The following is a 21,408-nucleotide window of genomic DNA, read 5'->3' on the forward strand; positions in this document are numbered from 1 at the left end:
AACCATCAGGAAAGAAACTGAATAGGAATGTTTGTGGGAGGACATCTAGGGAGAAACCTCTGCTCTCTAAAAAGAACATTGCTGCTTGCCTCTAGGTCATTAAAGAACATCTGGATGACCCACAAGACTTCTGTAATATTCTCTGAAAAGATGAGTCATAAATCAAAACGTTTCACTTACAATCACTTATGTTTTGTTTGGCAAAAACCAAGCACTGCCTTTCAAAACAAGACTCATCTTGAATGTCAATCATGGTGGTGAAGGTATCATATGGGCTACTTTGCTGCACCAGGGCCTGGACATCTTGCCAGCATTGATGGAACCATACATTCTGCTTTACATTAGAACTAGCCGTTAAGCCCGTAATAATGGGCTACATAAACATTTTTTTTGGTTCATTTCCTTCCCCCTCATTCTCCCTCCCACCTCCCCCACTCTCCCCTCCCTCCCCCTCAGTCACTCCTCTCTCCCCCCTCCCTCCTCCCCTCAGTCACTCCCCCTCCCTCCTCGGAAGATCTCCGGGGGGGGGGGGGGGGGGGCATCCGTCCGTCCGTCCCTCCCTCGCGCCTCCGCTCCTCCCAGCACCATTATTATTCTCGTGCCGCCGCTCCTGCTCTTTGCCCCGCCGCTACTGCTCCTCCAGTGCCATTTTTAACAGGCACGCTCTAACCGACGTGCTCGCATGCGCGGTAGAGCTGCTCTCTACTGCGCATTTGCGGCACGTCGATCAAGCTTCATTTATCTAGTTAGATATTTAGGCCATCTGTCCAAAAGTTGAAGATAAGTCAAAAGTGGGTCATGTAGCAAGATGACCCATAAATAGTCTGTAGTAGATGTACTTGAAGAACTAAAGAAGAGATTTTGTGTTTTGGATTGGCCAAGTCGAAGTCCTGAAGTAAACCTTACAAAATGTTGTGCCAAGACCGAAAGTGAGCTGTTCATGCAAGGAAATCCTCAAATGCCAGAACTAAAACAGTTCTGATTGAAGAATAGGCCAAAATTCCTCAAGGGCACTGAAAGACTGATCAATGGTTACATGAAATGTTTAGTTGAAGTTACTGCTGCTCAAGGACATGGTACCAATTACTGAATGAAGGGTTAACATACTTTTTCACACAAGGATACTTATTGTTGAATCTTTTTGTTGCATAAATCAAAATAAATACTTTTTGTCTGAGCTATTTATTTCAATGGGGCTCTCTCTCTTTCTCATCAGGGTTTAGTTTAATTTCTAATCATCTTTTCAAAATAAACTGTGCTAAAAAACAGACCATCCTAGAGGGGTTTACAAACTTTCTCAGCACTGTATGTACACAAAAATAAGAGATTTTGTTGTCTAATAAAGAACAGTATGCACATATAGAATACACAAAAATTTCAAAGAGATACAGCGTCTGTCACTATATCATTCACAGGAAAACGATTTTAAGGTAGCGATTTTTTTTAATTGGATCTGTAAAGAAAAATAAATCTTTCAAAATTATTTTGCTGGCTCAATTATAAAAAAATCATCTAAAGAATGCAAAATTCCAGTTTATCATTATGCTTAAAACTTGTGAGGACAATTGCTCACTAGATGGCAGACATCTCACAAAACAAAATCACTTTATTTTAAAAAATATAAGCATGATCTGGTGTGAATATGGGATATTAAAAAGTACATTACCTTATAATGGACCCAATCAACTGCATCTCTGACATCCTGAAACATACTTCTGAAGGACATGAAAAGATCCCCATCCTTAAAGCCTGCTTCACAACTGCAGTGAGAATGAAGGCAAATAAACTACTGAGCAAGGAGACCAGATAAGTAACATGCTGCAAATCACAAACGGGAGAGTCAGGGGAGAAGAGCAGGTGTATTAAAATCATCCATTGTACATGAAGACTGGAGGGTGGCCAATGTAACCCCAATATTTAAAAAGGGCTCCAAGGGTGATCCGGGTAACTATAGACCAGTGAGCCTGACTTCAGTGCCAGGAAAAATAGTGGAAACTATTCTAAAGATCAAAATCATAGAGCATATAGGTTTAATGGAACACAGTCAACATGGATTTACCCCAAGGGAAGTCTTGCCTAACAAATCTGCTTCATTTTTTTTGAAGGGGTTAATAAACATGTGAATAAAGGTGAACCGGTAGATGTAGTGTATTTGGATTTTCAGAAGGCGTTTGACAAAGTCCCTCATGAGAGGCTTATAAGAAAATAAAAAAAAGTCATGGGATAGGAGGCGATGTCCTTTCGTGGATTACAAACTGGCTAAAAGACAGAAAACAGAGAGTAGGATTAAATGGTCAATTTTCTCAGTGGAAAAGGGTAAACAGTGGAGTGCCTCAGGGATCTGTACTTGGACCGGTGCTTTTCAATATATATATAAATGATCTGGAAAGGAATACGAGTGAGGTTATCAGATTTGCGGATGATACAAAATTATTTAGAGTAGTTAAATCACAAGCAGACTGTGATAAATTACAGGAGGACCTTGCAAGACTAGAAGATTGGGCATCCAAATGGCAGATGAAATTTAATGTGGACAAGTGCAAGGTGTTGCATATAGGGAAAAAAAGCCCGTGCTGTAGTTACACGATGTTAGGTTTCATATTAGGAGCTACCACCCAGGAAAACGTTCTAGGCATCATATTGGATAATACTTTAAAATCGTTGGCTCAGTGTGCTGCAGCAGTCAAAAAAGCAAACAGAATGTTAGGAATTATTAGGAAGGGAATGGTTAATAAAATGTCATAATGCCTCTGTATCGCTCCATGGTGAGACTGCACTTTGAATACTGTGTACAATTCTGGTTGCCGCATCTCAAAAAATATATAATTGTGATGGAGAAGGTACAGAGAAGGGCAACCAAAATGATAAAGGGGATAGAATAACTCCCCTATGAGGAAAGGCTGAAGAGGTTAGGGCTGTTCAGCTTGGAGAAGAGACGGCTGAGGGGGGATATGATAGAGGTCTTTAAGATCATGAGAGGTCTTGAACGAGTAGATGTGAATCGGTTATTTACACTTTCTGATAATAGAAGGACTAGGTGGCATTCCATGAAGTTAGCAAGTAGCACATTTAAGACTAATCGGAGAAAATTCTTTTTCACTCAACGCACAATTAAGCTCTGGAATTTGGTTGCCAGAGGATGTCGTTAGTGCAGTTAGTGTAGCTGGGTTCAAAAAAAGGTTTGGATAAGTTCTTGGAGAAGTCCATTAACTGCTATTAATCAAGTTTACTTAGGGAATAGCCACTGCTATTAATTGCATCAGTAGCATGGGATCTTCTTGGTGTTTGGGTAATTGCCAGGTTCTTGATGCCTAGTTTGGCCACTGTCGAAAACAGGATGCTGGGCTTGATGGACCCTTTATCTGACCAGTATGGCAATTTTTATGTTCTTAAAGAGGCTCTGGAATGAGGGGTCATGAGATGAAAATGAAAGGGGTAGACTAAGGAGTAATTTAAGGAAGTTTTGGGGTTTTTTGGTTTGTTATTTTTTTTACTAAACAGGTGGTGGATGCTTGGAACAGTCTTCCAATGGAGGTGGTGGAGACAAGTACAATTTTGTAATTCAAGAAAGCATAGAAGATCTCTGAGAGAGGGGCTGTGTGTAGAGTTCAGCAGTTGTGTGGATAGGCAAACTAGATAGATATGGTCTTTTTCTGTCATAAATCTTTTTTTTTTTTTTTTTTTTTTTTAAATAAAGAGTACAAACTTACCTTGAATACCTGTCACAATTAGTAAAGAAATCTACTAAGCAAGCCAGAAGGTAGGTCTCTGTAAATAAATCAAAAATCAAGTCAGCTTGTATGCTAAAAACAGTGCATTTTTTCTCATTAGTTACAAATTGAAATTTTAGGGCTCTCTACTTTTATGGTATTTTATCATTTAAGATCAAACTCCCTATGTGTATTTTATTTTAAATGCTATATAATAAACTTTCAAATACATTTTTCAATAACTGGGACCCTAGAAAATCAAAAAGTTAAAACTCCTTCCCAAGATGCATCCCTTTGTCAGGTTTCACATACGTTGAGGAGGAGCACATTACAAAATCTTGTTTCAGTCACTTTTCTGCCTGTAATGACAACCCCTCATTGGGACAGATCCTGACCCACCACAAATTTTTGTACCAGACAAATTTTTTGGTTGGTATGCCAGAATAGTCAGAAAGAGAATCACTTAAAGTTGGAAAAGATTTTGACAATTAACATAATGCAGACCTCTGAGGGTAGGAATTTTTCATTTTTTTCAGTATATTAAGCTGAAGGGTCTAACCTCATAGGACAAACGAACATGAATGAGTCTCATTTAGCTCTTCAGTTTGAGAAATGTGTACATGGATCTAAAATCAACTAGAAGACTAATTTACCCTTACACAAACTATTGATTCTCTCCTACATTTTGCAGAGGAGAGGTAAATATGTGAGGGGGAAAGGGATATATAGTAAGCCAGTCTGATCAGTGGAAAAAGATCTAGTAACAAATTACAAAGGGTAACTCCATTTGTGCCCAAATTCAAGAATCTAGTTTTAATATTCTCAAAAGGTGGTATGACACACCAGGTAAGCCTTTTAAAATCTAGATGGGGATCTCACTGTGCTCCAAAGTAAGGAATCGGGTAGGTACCTACCACATTTGGTGGATGTGCTTTGTAATTCAAATCACAGATTGATGGCCTGACATTCTCCTATACAATTTTTGTGATTTAAAGCAGAACTCTTGGTTCTATCAATAATGGCAAGTTGTCCAGGTCTTAATACAATAGAGCACCACCATGTTTTACAGTTAGGATGAGGTTCTTACTTTGAATGGAATTATTTGGTTTTCACCAAAATAGCATTACCGAGTCAAAATTTTAAATTTTCAGTCACATTATTCCAGAGGTCTTATGGGTCATCCAATGCACTTTGACAAACCTGAAGCGAGCAGCAATGTACTTTTTAGAGAGTGGAGGTTTCTTCCTTGCTATCCTCCCAGAAACACTATTCCCATTTTTTTTTTTAAATGGTTGATACATGTATCACACAGCTTCTGCACATTCCTACATAATTCCTATTAACTTTTCCAAGTAGTTTAACATATTTTGGCAACAAATCTCTAAACACAATAGTAAAAGCTGTAGATCAAAGCTCCCTCAGTCATGCTGCATTCGATATAGACATCAGATGATTAGGTACCCATTCTGAAAGCCAGTCTTGTGTTAAATAGGCTTTACGCATAATTTTAAGTTGCATTTCCCTTATGTGAGCACCACAGAGTTTAGTGTACCTAGCTGAAATATTATTGTGGATTCAACTCACGCCTTTCCATTGGTAGCTCTAGGTGAGCTACATTCAAGTATAATAGGGACTTCCCTCTCCCCAGAGGGCTTATATGACAGGTCTTTCTCTTGAGATTTCTGCTTTTAAATAGAGCCCAATATCTGTTTGCTACAGTGAGTATTCTTGCATCCCACTAATACAAAATTTATACCAAGATAGTTTTAAAATAATTTTTCATGAGTAATCCAATGCCTTCTTTGTCATCAATCTGGATATTTAGATAATTAAGTGTTGCACCATGTGAGCATATTGCTATGTCCTCTGAATCTTATTTTCTATTACATTACCTCTGCTCTGCAAACAGCACTGCTCCAGTTTTAGCATTAGCTCATTTCCATGGGATATTCCCAACTATGTGTTCAACTGCTGCTATTCATTCATTTCTCTTTTACCCTCAACTTAAATCTAATCTTTTCTCCAATTTCAGGATTTTTCTTTCAACAACCTGTCCTCTTTAATTTACATCTACCTGTACATTTCATAAATATTTCTGTTGTATGATGGACATATGTTATGTAACCATCAATTGTAGCATGTAGTAAATTTGCAAAGATTGTCTATACCAAATATTTTGATTTGAGTGGGTTACTCAATGTCTCTCTGGCTAAAGAGTAAGGCAGTTCATAGGATATGGTCACAATACTGTTTCCAACAAAGTGCACAGATATAACAGCATTTAGGAGCAAGGTAATCCTGGAATGATCCCAGAGAAGAAAGTCATCTATTATGGGGGCTCCTTTAGGTATGTCATGTTAATTATTGTCAAATTGGCCAAAAATAAAGTGTACTGTTGCATGACGAACTCTGAATATAAAGTATGACAGAACAGCAACATGTTTATCAAATCTGTCTCAGTGGTTTTGTCTTTGAGCAATAAGCCCATTAAGATCTGTTTCTCCCCCCTAGTGGCACTGTGTTACTGTGAAATGTAATTTCCCTTGATCCTGTGGTTTCAATCCCTTTATTATTTTTTTATATTGTTTATTAATACTTTATGGTATACTTTGAATGCTAAGATTTATTAGTTAAGTGATAAGTACACACTATGTGGCGGATTTTAAAAGGGTTACGCGCGTAACCCTTTTTAAAAAACCCTGCGCGCACCAAGCCTATTTTGCATAGGCTCGGTGGCGTGCACAAGCCCCGGGACATGCGTATGTCCTGGGACTCGCAAAAATGGGTGGGGTGGGGCCTATGTTGGGTCCTGCCGTGCCGGCAGGCGTAACTCAACAAAATAAGGGAGGGAGGGGATTTAGGTAGGACTGGGGGGTGGGTTAGATAGGGGAAGGGAGGGAAAGGTGGGGGGGGGGGAAGTTCCATCGGGCCTCCCCTAGGGCTCGGCGCGCGCAAGGTGCATGTGTGCACCCCCTTGCACGCGCTGAACCTGGATTTTAAAACATGCGCGCGTCAGCGCGCGCATGTTATAAAATCAGGTGTACATTTGTGCGCACTGGGTAGCGCGCACAAATGTACCCCCCGCGCGTAATTTTTAAAATCTGCCCCTATTAGTGTAGCTTCATTTAAAAAAAGGTTTGGACAAGTTCCTGGAGGAAAAAGTTAATTAACCATTATTAAGGTAGAGTTGCAGAAATCCACTACTTATTCTTAGGATAAGCATCTTGGAATCTAACTACCCTCGGGATCCTGCCAGGTACTTGTGACCTGGATTGGCCACTGTTGAAAACAGGATACTGGGCTCCAGTATGGCAAGCTTGTGTTCTTATGCTCTTCCTGACAACTTCTACAGGGATAGAGGGATGAGTGCTTTTTTTTTTTTTTTTTTTTTTTTTTTTTTTTAATTAGGCCTGTCCACTACCTTTAATATGGTCAACAACAATTTGTTGGTTGACTAAATGAAGTCAACAGGCTTTGATGGAACTGTTTTGAAATGGTTCTTATCTTTCCTTCTGGACATGACATTAAGGATATCATTGGGCAAATTATTTTCTTATTCATGGAGCTATGCTGTAGAGCACCACAGGGATCCCATATTATCCCTCTTTCTTTTAAATGTATACATGACCCCAGTATGATATATTCTTAAAATCGCTAAACCTGCAATAATTTATTTTAGCAAATGTACAGATCATGTTCCCAGTAAGCAGAAAAAGATAAATTATCTTATGAGGGAAGTGGACTGGCTTAATGCTCATAGTCTGAAGGTTTATGAAGATAACACCGAGGTATGACGGATAGTAAAGTCATAGCCAGATCCTAACTTCAAGGTGGTTAATGGATGAGTGTTATTCAACTTGGGATCTGGGAGCCAGATTAGAATCTTATTTTACTATGAAGACCCAAATGTCCACAACATGAAAAGATGGCAACAATTTAACAAGGACCAGCCATAATTAGGAGTCTCTGCAAAATACAGAAGCCTAGCTCTATGCAGCAATTTCTGTACCTTTCTATCCCATACAGTTTCCTAGTACAACCTGTGACTTACACCCATGAGGCCTTCCTACTGTATAGGCTGAAGATCTGTTTCTCCCCCCCTAGTGGCACTGTGAAATGTAATTTCTTTTGATCCTGTGGTTTCTCTCCCTTTATTTTTTTTTAATATTGTTTATTAATACTTTATGGTATACTTTGAATGCTAAGATTTATTAGTTAAGTGATAAGTAAACAGAAGAATACATAACTGAGGTGAAAAACGGGAAAAAAATACAATGACAAAGACTGCCAAGGTCCATCTAATCTATCCACATTTTTCTCTTCCTGCTGCAAATACCTAGACCCTATTTGATCAAAGCATTGCAAAAAGCATTGAACAGGTATTGATATTACCTTTATCTCTCCACAACCAAGGCTCTTCTATGCTCATCTTTTATTTTCTTGAATTATAATACCATCCTTAAGAAAAGGCATGGGGGTAACCTGCACGGAGCAGCAATTACTACCCTTTCAGAATGCATGAGGGAACCTGCCTGGAGAGGCAGTAACAACCATATGCAGTTTGCTGGGAAGACTGGACCGACCATTTGGACTTTATCTGCTGTCTTTACTATGTTAATACTGTTTTAGCCTCCATTATTCTACTGGAAAGCTATACAATAGATCTACTACCCTTTCTGTAAAGATATATTACTAGTACCCCCTTAATCTAGCCCCTTTTAGTCTATCATGACTCCTTGTTCTAGGATTTATTTCTGCTGCAATATGCTTGCCTTTTATGCATTTATACACAGAACAAACAACTGATAAAGACTGAAGACTCATTTATTCTGCCCAATTTACTTCCTGGTGCAATATCCTAGACCCCATTTAATCTCTGGCTTTTCCTTCACTTCATTAAAACTAAAGATCCTCTTTGCTTATTTTGTTTTCTTTAATTTCACTAGTGTTTTTACCTCCACCTTGCTTTCCACAAAGAAATAGTTTTCCGTTACTCCTGAGTCTCTCTTTTTCAAGTCTCAAACCAAGTCTAGAGATTTCTTAACTCTGAAAAAGATTTGCTTCATGTGTATTTATACCTTTGAGGTTCCTGAATGTGTCCAACCCCCACCCAGGCATACTATAGTTAGTTAGGTCTTTAAGTCTCATGTCATAGGAATTTTTGTTAAGACCCTGCACCATTTTGGTAGCCTTTCTCTGGACAGTCTCTTTTCAATCTATATCCTTTCGGAGGTGCAGCCCCCAGAATTGGACAGTACTCTATGTGAGGTCATATCAATGACCAGTAGAGAGGCATTATCATCACCTTTCTACTGGTTTTGCCTCCTCCAAACTTTGAGATATCTAAATGTATCTACTATATCCTCCTCTTCCTTCCTCTTCTCTAGTGTAAGGGTAGCAACTTTGGTCATAGAGTACCACAAAGGGGTCTGGTTTTCAGGATATTCACAATAAATATGCATACGATATTTGCCTCCATTGTTTGCAAATATATCTCATATATATTCATTAAGGACATCCTGAAAACTAGACCTGTTTGTGGCACTCCAGGACTGAAGTTGCCTACCCCTGCTCTAGAGTATACTGAAATTCTTAAGTCTCACTTTTTGGGAAGCCCTCTTCTAGACTGCCTTCATTTTAGCTATATCCTTTTGGAGAAATAGCCTCCAGAACTTGACAATATTCACAATGAAATCTCAACAATGTTTGTAGAGAGGTATTATAATTTTTTCTGCTTCTTATACCTCACCCTATACTTCTTAGAATTACTTTCTCACGCTGTTTTGTGACCTTAAGATCATCATAAATGATCATTCAGAGGTAAGAGATAAAGCACTTTCATTTGCTGGGTCAAAGTTGTGGAACTCTCTACCCGAAGACTTAAGAATACAAAAAGATCTTAAAATCTTTAGGAAAGGATTAAAAAACTGGATATCTAGAATAGCTTTTGAAACTTATTAAGCCCATTGACAACATGAGACTAGCCTGATATAAAGTCATGTGTGATTAAAGGTAAAATTGTAGTTAAGTAACCATTTTTTATTTTATGCATGTATTGGTATTTGAATTTATGAATGTAAACTTTGTGAACTGCCGTGATTGTCTAACAGAACAACAATATAGAAATAAATAAATCATTCCTGTTGGGTGTATGAGACAGTTCAGGCTGAATTTTTAGCTTTAACTGTCAATTGTGAAGTCATGGTGCCCAAAACCCTCATTTTTCCTGATCTCAAGTGATGGTAAAACATTTTATCACAAGAGGTGGCAAATGGCATAATCTATATTTTAGTTCAACTAGTCTATACAATAAACCTGGTTTGTCACTCTTCCAGAAAAAGGAGCACGATGCCCAGTCCCTTGTGCCACTGATAAGGTAGGCTGTGTGCGCCTACCCAGCGTGAATCACTGACTGGTGATGCGGATGATTTGCTGTTAGGAAACATGACAGCAGCAATCTGGAAGGTGATGGTAGATCCTCCTTACACACCTGGCAGTGCTTCGCCTCCTCTTGTCCGCCACCTCACTCTGCCAGGCCACAGCTCCACAGTTGTAAGACAGTCAGCCAATATGAAGATACGAGTTGCCCAATGTTGAGTGGCCAGGTTGGCGGTGAGTGCAATAGGGTCAGGGCAAGGGCTGCAGGGAAAAATAAGCAGCTGAAGAGCCCACCATCCAGCTGCACTGCCCCCCACTCCCTCTCAAAGCTTTCAAGATATATTTAAACTCTTAAATCCCATCACTGATGTGCATTTGATCTATTATTTTAAATAACTGCTGCTTTGCAGATCAGGAGAATGAAATGGTACAGTCCATCAATACAGAAAATACGAGGCAGGAGAAAGCAAATGTTGCTTACCTGATGTAACAGGTGTTCTCGCAGGACAGCAGGATGTTAGTCCTCACAAATGGGTGACATCGAGGATGGAGCCCTGTACGGAAAACTTTTCTGTCAAAGTTTCAACAAGCTTTGACTGACACTGGCACACTGGGTGCACTGAGCATGCCCAGCCTGCAATTATCCCTGTGAGCCACAGGTGTCTCCCTCAGTCTCGTCTTATAGCTAAAAAGCGCAAGCGAAACTAAAATAAAAGTATACAGACCCAACTCCGCGGGGTGGCGGGCGGGTTTCGTGAGGACTAACATCCTGCTGTCCTGCGAGAACACCTGTTACATCAGGTAAGCAACATTTGCTTTCTCACAGGACAAGCAGGATGGTAGTCCTCACAAATGGGTGAGTACCGAGCTGAGGATGCCCGGGAATGCACCAGATACACCGCAGATGCGCAAAGGCATAACGACTGAGGTGGAAATGGGAACGGAGGGCATCCGCAACACCATAATGGGTTCGTGGAAGGATGTTGGGTAGTGAATTGAAAAAAGTAAGAGTAGGCGGACTGGCCAAACATGGAGCATGCCGGCTAGTCAAATGTAAGCAATAATAGGCTGCTAAGGTATGGAGAGGACTCCAGGCTGCAACCTGATAAAAAAGTACAAGCAGCAGTAACCAAAGGGAAGCTGTTAAGGCTAAGACGGACACAACAGTATGTGGATACCCACAGTGTTGTAGTGAAATGTCTGCTTGTTGGTAGGAAAGGAAATATAGACCACTTAATCAGAAGGATTAGGTCTGTGTGGCCACTGGAAGTAGCAGCTTGACCCTTGCATGAAGGAAAGAGTCAAGTGGAATTCACATGGAATGCAGTGCAATGTAGATAAAATGTAAGCGCAGCATTACTGTCCAGGAATGTGGAAAACCCAGTGTCTCCCTAGGGCGAGAGAGAGAGGTTAGGAAAAATTAATAGAGTATTTCCTGAGGAAAGGAGATACAACATCTACCTGAAAAGGATAGAAAGTTGAATGCGTAGAACTACTCAGTGGCAGAGGAACGGAGTCAGGTGAGTATGGAAAGAGTGCATAACTCACGGACCCTGCTGGCAGGAATGACATTAAGAGGGAAAGAAGTTCCCTTGCCAAACTGTGGAAGAGAGGAATGGAAAGGCTCAAACGTAGAATGTATGAGACTTATAAGGAGAATATATATGTTCATTCCGTGATTAGAGAAATAGAGGCGGCTTGATCAGTGGATAATCCATGGTAAGCCGACTCAGAGAGGATTACCGAAAACGGGAACCCAACTCCCAAAACGATACACCTCCTAAGAGAAAGGTGTATCTATGTGGAGGATGTCTGGAGAACAGAATCCGAGGGAGTAAGAAAAAATGGTGGAAAAGTAAAAGGGGTAATACCTCTTTTTTTTTTTTTTTTTTTTTTTTTTTTAGTGTCAGGAGGTAAAGCCTGCCATATTAAACGGCAAGATTTATGTTTAGAAGGTTTTGTGACGCTACCAGAACCTAAGAACATCAGTAAGTCTATGATTTGGGACTGACTGGTGAGAGAATAAAAGGTTACTGATATGATGGATTGAGAAGTATGGGAAAGCATACTGATCTCAGTCAGGGAGTGGGGAAAAGAATACTGAACCCCATCCCAGTTCAACATTAGAAGAATGCTGGCTACGAGAGGCAGCAGAAGAGATATATTGAAGAGGCCTTTGATGGAAGAAAAGGCATCTAAGGGAACGCATAGGAAACATGTGCAGGGAGCAGAACCTGTGCATCGTATGGAATGATGCAGACGCCGAGGAAAGTTTAGTTAAACTCAGCGTTAAAAGATTTGCCCTGTACACATGTAATTGAGACCATTCGAGAGGATAGAACCTACGTGGAGAAGGTCTGATAGAGCGTTCATTAAATCTCTTAGATATGTGGCCCAAGGACGCATGAAGTGAACAAGGGCCAAGGGTAGAGCTGCGCAGCTGTCTAGCAGAGCAGCTAAGAGGTAATGCGTGCTTATGAGTTGGAAAGCACATTGTCCCTATGCTGTCTGTCTGTATGCACAAAGAATTGTTGCAAAAGCAGTATTGGAAGGCATAAGGGCATAACTCATGGGTGCAACGTCCAGGAAGTTTATGAGAAACTATGCTGGAGTGCAATAGATGCATAATGGGTTGACAGCTTTCAGGAGAAACTTTATAACCCTAAGGAATTGCGAGCATGAGTCGAAGGAGACTAGGTCCTAGTTCGAACTGGGATAAGAATCAGGGACGAAAGCAATGAAACCACTTAGGTCCATTGAGTATAGAATGTCACTGAATATAACCCATAGCAGTTTTGAATTATGAGAAAAATGCATAGTGGGAAGAAACCCCATAGCCCAACCATGAAAAGTTGAAAGGCTGAGGTTATGGAAAATATGCGCAGGGACATATAACAATGTATCAGAATGTCTGTGCGCATGCTGGACAAGAGGGTCTTAAGACTGTGGTGTCCAGAAGTGTTACAGAAGGGATTTATGGCAGTGACAGTAATCCCAGTTAGTAAATGTATAGTGAGTCCTGAAAAAAGTGAGAGCTCCTTGCATGTACTGAAAGTGGTTAGCAGTAGTCTATGCAAGGAAAGTGAATGATGTTACACTCCGCAGAGAAAACAGCATTCACCAACAGTGATGTAAGAGACAGTTCACTTACCGAAGCTGGTGCCAGCGGCAGAGCTTGGGGTTGTAATGTTGACTCACCATAAAGCACATAGAAACATTAAAATAATGTACTTACTGCAGTATGGAGTGATGGTAACCAAAGATACCATTGTACCTATGACGTCTAAAGAAAGTTGGATTTTCTTAGGTCCAGGATGTGCGGAGAGTAACTATTTTCTGTTAAAAGAAAGAATAGTGCAATTAAAACTCCCCAACCCCCCTCCCTTCTCCCCTCTGCACTTCGTAGCGCCTGGGGGAGTGTACCGGGACTTTGGTACAAGGTGGGGTGGCCGCTCTGATATCTGACCAGATGGGAGACCAGGAGGTGTCCCAATGGAGGATATCATGTAGGCTCCTGCAGGTGTGTGAGCGGTAAGTGGTACCCGCATTTCTGTATGCTGTACAAGGAGACACTGAGACCTGTGGCCAGGCCTCAAGGTGGACTTGTACATGGGGCAATGGTTGCTGAATCTCATGTTTAGCAGATCAGCCAATGCAGCTGGACCTTGGTTGGGAGGGAACCAAGAGTCAGAGCATTGGTCGGCACAGGGACTTGTTACTGACAAGAGAAGAAGCCCTGCTGCAATCCCAAGAAGATAGAGGGGTTCTCCTGATATTGTGGCTAACATAGCGATATGTGACACTAATACAGTTCTAAAAGGCACATGACCCAGAACTTTTCGAACCACGGTCCGAATGGGAGAACACAACTCTATGGGAATGCCGCCGAAGCGGGTACTTACCATCCGACGTGGATCGCCGCAAGACGAGCCGGTGAAGATTGTTGACTCCGACGGTCTCCGGAGTCCTCGAGGGTAAGGCCGGGGACGTAAACGTCCATCTCGCTCTGAAACCCGGTATGGTGGCACAGGTACAGAGGAGACAGGCCAGGCGTGAGTGGCGTTTAGACTGCTAAGTGTAACAGATGGCCATAGTCCCACACCACTTGACGGTGGGGCACGCCAGGAACAGAGGAGCCCTAACGGAACTCATGTTCCCTTCCCTCGTCACAGCGGCTCGATGTGTCGTGACGCCAATGCAGAAGCTGTCGGACCTGGATCCGGAAGTTCTGGATCACCAAGGACTGCCAAAACTGTAGGAACAGTGCTGATGGCAGTGGTGATGTCGCTCTGCCCGAGCGTTGTCCAGCCTGGAGAAGGATGGCACCAATGTGCTGGATGGCGTCAGCGGCGGACGATCACGATGTCGGCGATGATGGGTGCCACGGTGCTCGGCCCGGTCTTTCCCCAGCGCTGAGATGGAAGCCCTCGTCGTCCTGGAAGGCGATCGATGACGAACTGTCAGCACGCCTGCTCTGCTCCTGACACAATGGAGTGTCTTAAGCTAATACGGGGCTTAAAAAAGAACCCAAAGCGTGGAGCAATGTGAGGAGGCGAGGGTATTATGTGGCGGTGCTATGTCGGTATTGACGATATTGAAGGCAACCTAAGGGGCTTCGAGGATATCATCAAAATGGGTATGAAAAATCGTCGATGACTGGCCAGGAGAATGATGACAGTGACGGGCACTGACAGCAGTGGCATAGGTATCTTTGAAATGATGTGGAATCGAATAATCGAAAAACATTGCCGTTATTGAAAAAGATACCGGCATCGACTGAGTCGAAGTCGAATCAATAGGGCGTCAAGGACACCGAAGGAAAACGGAGGTGTCGAGGGCATCGATGCATGGAGGCGGGCATTTATGCCGTTTGTGACATGGCCACGGGCATCAACTATAGGGCCACAGATGTTGACGGTATCGATTTGGACAGACTCAGATTTCCAAGTGTACATGGCATCGGCGCCCCAGACACGTGTGTCGGTGGCATCGATATGGACACGTATGGAATCGATGGCATGGATCTCCCAGTCGATGAATTCCATCCCGGCATCAACGCCAGTCCTGGAATCGGCATGGGCATCGATGCCAGCCATAAGGCTGGCATTGGCATCAACGCCCATCCACGGAATCGAGCCGGCATGGATACCCACCGATGGGACCCACCTGGGCATCGAATTTCACCGATGGGAGCAGCCTGGCATCGACTGCCCTCGATGGATGCATTCTAACATAGATGCCCATGGATGAAACACCTGGGCATCGGTGTCCATCGATGCAAAAGGACCTGGCACCGATGCCATCGACGGACGGCCATCCGGCACCAATGCCATCGACGGACAAGCCATCCGGCACCGATGTCCATCGATGGGGACCATCCGGCACCGATGTCCACCGATGGGGACCATCCGGCACCGATGTCCACCGATGGGGACCATCCGGCATCGATGCCCACCGACGAATCGATGTGGCACCGATGCCCACCGATGGAAAAGGGCTGGACATCGGTGGGGAGGATGGGGCATCGATGGCATCCCCAAAAGGGGGGGTGGCATCGATGAAGTGACCCTGGGATCGTTAAAAAGTGTCTCGGGCAGCGGTGGCGGCGACCCGAGTATGCATGGCAGTGACTAACAGCGTGTGCGTCAATGGCATGCATCCGGGTAGGGACGGCACCGAGGAAGCCCAAGGAAAAAACAGTGCGTAGGAGGAAAAAGCCTGGTAGCACTGAAAAGCAAAAAACATGGATAAAGGCATCAGGGCACCGTGGGGGGAGGGGCGCTGATGACATATAAAAGCCCAGGGCGGTTTAGGAGGGTCCCGGTGTAGCGATAGGGTATCGACTGCGTGAGGGTACCAGGGAACGAAGGACTTGAAGCTACAGAGGTCCTAAAGTTAAGGAAAAAATCCCTACCCCACTAGCATAAGCAAGCAGAGTGTCACAGAGATACTCGCAAGCTGTTTAAAGCTAACTGAAAAATGGGGGAAGGGAAGGCTTCAGTCAGTTAACAGCCTTAAGATAGTGACAGAAACAGACCGAAAAATAAGAATTAGTACTCACCGAGCGTCGTAAAAACGTACGCGGAGGGAGACCTGTGCAGGGAAAAGTGTTTTTTGAAGTGAAAAGTTAAGTGTTTCCATGAGGTAATTAGTTAAAAAAAAAAATCCTCACAGAGCTCCAACCGCTATGCTGACTGCAGAGCGGAAAAAAGAAGACTGAGGGAGACACCTGTGGCTCACAGGGATAATTGCAGGCTGGGCATGCTCAGTGCACCCAGTGTGCCAGTGTCAGTCAAAGCTTGTTGAAACTTTGACAGAAAAGTTTTCCGTACAGGGCTCCATCCTCGATGTCACCCATTTGTGAGGACTACCATCCTGCTTGTCCTGTGAGAAAAGCAGCAATAAAATCTCTACTTTTATGAACTACCGTATTTTTCGCTCCATAAGACGCACTTTTTTCCCCCCAAAAGTGGGGGGAAAATGTATGTGCGTCTTATGGAGCGAATATAAAAAAAACAAACAAAAATCTAACAACCCCCCCCCCTCCTGACTCCCCCAAGACCTGCCAAACGTCCCTGGTGGTCCAGCGGGGGTCCAGGAGCGGTCCGGGAACGATCTCCTGGGCGTGGGCCGTCGGCTGCCAGTAATCAAAATGGCGCCGACGGCCCTTTGCCCTCACTATGTCACTGGGACCGATTTTATTCTGTTCTATGTAAACCGCTATTTGTAGCGATAGTTACTGTTCTTTGTGAACCGGGGTGATATGTATATTATACAGGAACCTCCGGTATATAAATTAATTTAAATAAATAAATAAATCTAAACAGAACAAGCCTCCATTCTTGCTGCACCCTTTGAGCCGCACATAGTCTATGCTGTTTCCTATAATTCTCTGACTATATAAATATATATAATAAATATATATAATAAATATATAATATATATTTTTTAAACTCCTTAATATCCACCATTGTGCTGAGTGGCTCTGGCATTGAGTTTCATAACCTAGGGCCTGCAACTAATACCATCTTATCTCCGGTTATTCCCAAATGCACTTCATGTATGGATGGTACCGCCTGCAGACCACCACTTGCCGATCACATGGTGCATTCAGAAATATATGAATAAATAGAGTTATACTTCAGAGTTTTACACTATTTTGTGTAATAGTGTTAAAACTTTATACAGTATTCTGTAATAAACTGGTAACCAGCGTAATTCCTGAAGCACTGGAATTAAATGATCATACTTTGAAGTTCCTTTTAAACTCTAGCTACAGAGTTCTGGAACCGCTATAAAGTCTTCAAATGAGTAGAAGGAATTCCCAGAAGCAGAGATATGTACCAGCTAAATAGAACTTAGTCAATTTATAGAAAATACCTTTATATAAAAAAGATCTCAGTTATGTAAATGATCAGAAAATAGCACTGCAATATTACTGAAAATTTACCTGGTAGATTGAACAGTGTATTAAGAATATAAAATCTTTCTGTGTCATCTCTCTGAATAAATTTATTAGGGTATTGTTCCCGAATATCTGGCCTGAAAGAAAATCAGAAAAATTAATTTAAATGACAAGATTATACTGACTTATTCAGCTTCTCTCACTTGGTAGTAGCTTATTAAAATGACACAATGATTAGAAAATCCATTATGCTTTGTAGTACTTTAAAGGAAAATAAAGTACTGGTTTACAATGACTGTGAAAAAAATGAAGAGGCTTTTTGGTTTCTATTAATATTTCCAGTCTGTCAAGCATACGTGGACTACTCAAGCAATTCACTCTGTTCCTAGAGATCATGGGCTTAACTCACAAAGGATGTTTTCCAATTCTATGCTTATGGTAAAAACAATAATTGAATAAGGCCAAAAGTTATAAATGTTCCCCTTGTCCCTCTAACATCTAAGATAATTACAGCAGTAGAGATAAACTAGAGACAATCTGGCCAACTAGCTTTGCTCTATTTTGCATGAAAGTAAAGCCAATTATTTTAAAGTACATACCCAGTGGTGATAGGTTCTATATCCTCGATCAATTCCCTCCCTCCCCCCCCCCCAAAGAAAAAGATTTAGTTTTGTTTTTTTTTATTATGGGTTCTTATTTAAAAAGGACTTTGCCATAAGCACATCATGGGAGAAACTCCTTAGTAAAGTTGGTCATATGCCCAAATGATAGTGCAGGCTGTGGTCTGTCAGATAACCACCATGAAGCTACCTGTAGTCCTTGCTAATTGTAGCAGTAGGACAAAGGAAGCTTGGGTTAGAGGTAGAGTGGCACATTATTTCAGACTTCATACCAGAATCAGAATGATTGCACAATCAGCCAATACTCAGTTTCACAAACCTATATTTCTTGTACAATCTGGCCTCTTTAGTTAATTAGGCCACAAAGAGCTTCTCTGTATTGTCCCAACAGCAACAAGTCGTAATGGGACAAATCTGTAAAACTTTAGTATTTCCAAGCTTAAGCCTATTCTAAAAAAAACAAATATACACTGGTTCTGTGGAATGAAGAGATTAACTTTCTTACAACTTCAATGGTTGCTTTTAATTCTGCAGTATAATAGCTTACAACAGGGAGCTATATCACCCTTTGTAATATTAAACAAATTCAATGTCAATGTTAAAAATAGATATCATTTTGTTTGTTAATAGACAAATACAGACACTCTAAAGAGATGAAGATATGCAATGTGCACAGGACATTTTTGTTATTCTCTCTTTTGGGCTTCTGCCTAAAAATATTCTGGGACTGGCACTCCCACATCTCATGTAAAGGCATGAATATAAATGCAGAATGTTTTGTGCTATTAGAAATAAATCTTTGGACTTAATATTCGAGTCATTAGGTCACCCTAAGAACATGAGCTTTAAACAAATATATACTACAGTTGTTTATTTAAGTAGGTAAAATGTTAGATTCCAAAACACAAGCTATTCTTGTCCATTAAAGTTGAGCAAGAATATCATGCTAACTGTTCTTAGCCTAATGCTTTAACATTATGATTTAGAGAAGAATATGCTGCTTCTTTTTTTTTTTTTTTTTAATGCAGAATGGCTCATTTTTAATTCATAGCATCTCTTTCATATAATGTTATAGCAAAGAACAAGCACCTCTCTGATTAGTTGGTAAATAAACAACCTTAGGAAACTCAACAAAGCTGAGCTGGAAATTTTGCCTAAAACTATATTTCAGCATTAGTACAATATTCAAAGCCACAACACAAAAAAACAATCCGATTATGTGCTGTCTGTTATACAATACAGGTCCCAGCTTCATAGTTATGCTACAAAAGGAGGGTAATGCAAAGCTTTTAAAACAGAAATAAAGTTAACAATTCAAGAAAAAAAATAGTTACATACTTAAAAATAAAGTTACACAAAAAGATTTCTAGCTTCATTAAAAGAATGGCTTACGCAAATCTGATCTTGTAACCAGAAAGTAGTAGGTTATACATCTGGAATCCATGGCTGGAACAACAATTCATAATAATGATTTAATTGTTTTTATTAATCACCACCCAACATACAATTACCCATAATAAAAAATTGGGAGAATGACTCAGTATAGCAGACTGCACATGCCCAGTGGGGCATGCTCAAAGCTTCTAGAAGCTTTGAAGTCAAACTTTCGTGCCGGACTCCATCTAATGATGTCACCCCCATATGTGAGGACTGCCATTCTACTTGTCCTCTGAGAAATTTACAATTGAAAGAAACATGAACAAGAATGAAAACACTAGTTGAATAGTCTACTAAAATAAGACATTATTATTGATAGCCACAAGTAAACGAACTGGCTGTCTCCATACTAAAAGGAGTCAATGTTAATGTTATATAAAAATCTTAAATTAGCAAATCTACAAATAATGGTCAAATGATACTTTCTTTTTGAGAACTTAGATAGTCAAAGCAAAAGTTGCTTACCTGGAACAGGTGTTCTCAGGACAGTCCTCACAGGTGGAGATCATCAAACAGAGAACAAGTCGGTGTGATGATTGCATAGCTTCTAGAGCTTTCATCATCCTTTAATGAGCATATATGGGCCATCCTGAATCCTGGCTGTCAAGCCAGGACCACCTCAGTTCAGTATTTAGCTATATGAGTAGAAGCAAACTCCTTAGGGAAGAACTGAATCTGCGGTCCTCCAAGAAAAGCAAGTTTGCTTACCATAAATGGTGTTTTCCATAGATAGCAGGATGATTTAGCTATGCTTTCTGGGTGATGTCATCTGACAGCACAGGGCGGAGCCATCTCTCCAAGATTACAGAACTTTGATCTCCTGAATGTGTGTGGCTGTTCTCATGCATTCCTGCAATTCTCTTCAGTTGATAAGGCAATGCGTATGCACTAGTGGGGAAGACTTTCCAGGGAGGAGGGCGAGGGGGTCAGATGGCTAAATCATCCTGTTATCTACGGAAAATACCGTTTATGGTAATGAAAACTTGTTTTTTTTTCTGTTAGAAAGCAGTCTGAAATAGCTATGCTTTCTGGGAGTCTCAAACATAGGGTTGCTATGAAGTTGTCTTAAATATGTTCTGCTTGCACCTTTTTTTTTTGCAACCCAGACTCCTCATGGATAGCCGTTAACTGTTTGCCACATGATTTAAGACTGCTGCACCCATTGAACTGGCAGAAGTTGATTGCTGGTCCAGACAATAGTGGTATGTGAATGTATGAACCGATGACCATGCTATTGTTTTACAAATGTCCTGAATTGTAACCTTATAAACATGTGCAATGGAAGAGGCAGTTACTCGCATTTGAGGAGCCTTTACAGTTTCTGAAAGACGTGAAGAATGTGAATTATAGCAGAGTTCTTTTTGTTCCTGCCGTTCCTGGGGAATTTGGATTGTAATAGACAAACAGTTGAGATATACACCTAATATCTTGGGTTCTTCTTTTATAATAGGCTAAAGCATGTTTGCAGTCCAAAGTTTGTAGTGTTTTTTCCCTTTCGTTACTGTGTAGTTTTGGGGAAAACGTAGGTAATGAGATAGTCTGATTTAAATTAAATCGCAGACATTATCTTCGACTTTATCATGATGAAGCTAAGTATGGGGAATAATGCATTAATGCTTGAAGTTCACTCACACTCCTAGTCAATGTTACTGCTACAAGGAATATAACTTTCCAAGTGAGATATTTTAAAGATACGGTTTCCATTGGTTCAAATGGGGGAAACATACTATTTTTAAGACCACATTTATGTCTCAAGATATTGGTGGCATACGAATAGGAGGTCAAAGTTGAATGAGACCTTTCATAAATTGTGATATGAGAGGGTGAGTGGAAATGGCAGGTCCATCTTTTCTGGCAT

At 41.2% G+C, this 21,408-nt stretch overlaps 1 protein-coding gene across 4 annotated transcripts in view; it reads right to left on the reverse strand.

Moving 5' to 3' along the window:
* The window catches only part of NT5C2 (5'-nucleotidase, cytosolic II), a 284,978-nt gene that overhangs the window by 95,840 nt on the left and 167,730 nt on the right, over positions 1-21,408 (reverse strand). Inside the window, exons 6-9 of one of the 4 annotated variants that reach the window (XM_029610287.1) lie at positions 19,506-19,559; positions 17,539-17,630; positions 3,711-3,768; positions 1,667-1,760 (exon numbers count right to left, since the gene is read on the reverse strand). In XM_029610287.1, coding sequence (XP_029466147.1) covers positions 1,667-1,760; positions 3,711-3,768; positions 17,539-17,630; positions 19,506-19,559 — 298 coding nt within the window. Of the gene's footprint in view, positions 1-1,666; positions 1,761-3,710; positions 3,769-10,200; positions 10,279-17,538; positions 17,631-19,505; positions 19,560-20,015; positions 20,188-21,408 lie in introns of those variants that run through there. The other 3 variants (XM_029610288.1, XM_029610290.1, XM_029610289.1) reach the window with 3 other exon arrangements.

This window comes from Rhinatrema bivittatum, chromosome 7 (assembly GCF_901001135.1).
Source record: "Rhinatrema bivittatum chromosome 7, aRhiBiv1.1, whole genome shotgun sequence".
NCBI lineage: Eukaryota > Metazoa > Chordata > Amphibia > Gymnophiona > Rhinatrematidae > Rhinatrema > Rhinatrema bivittatum.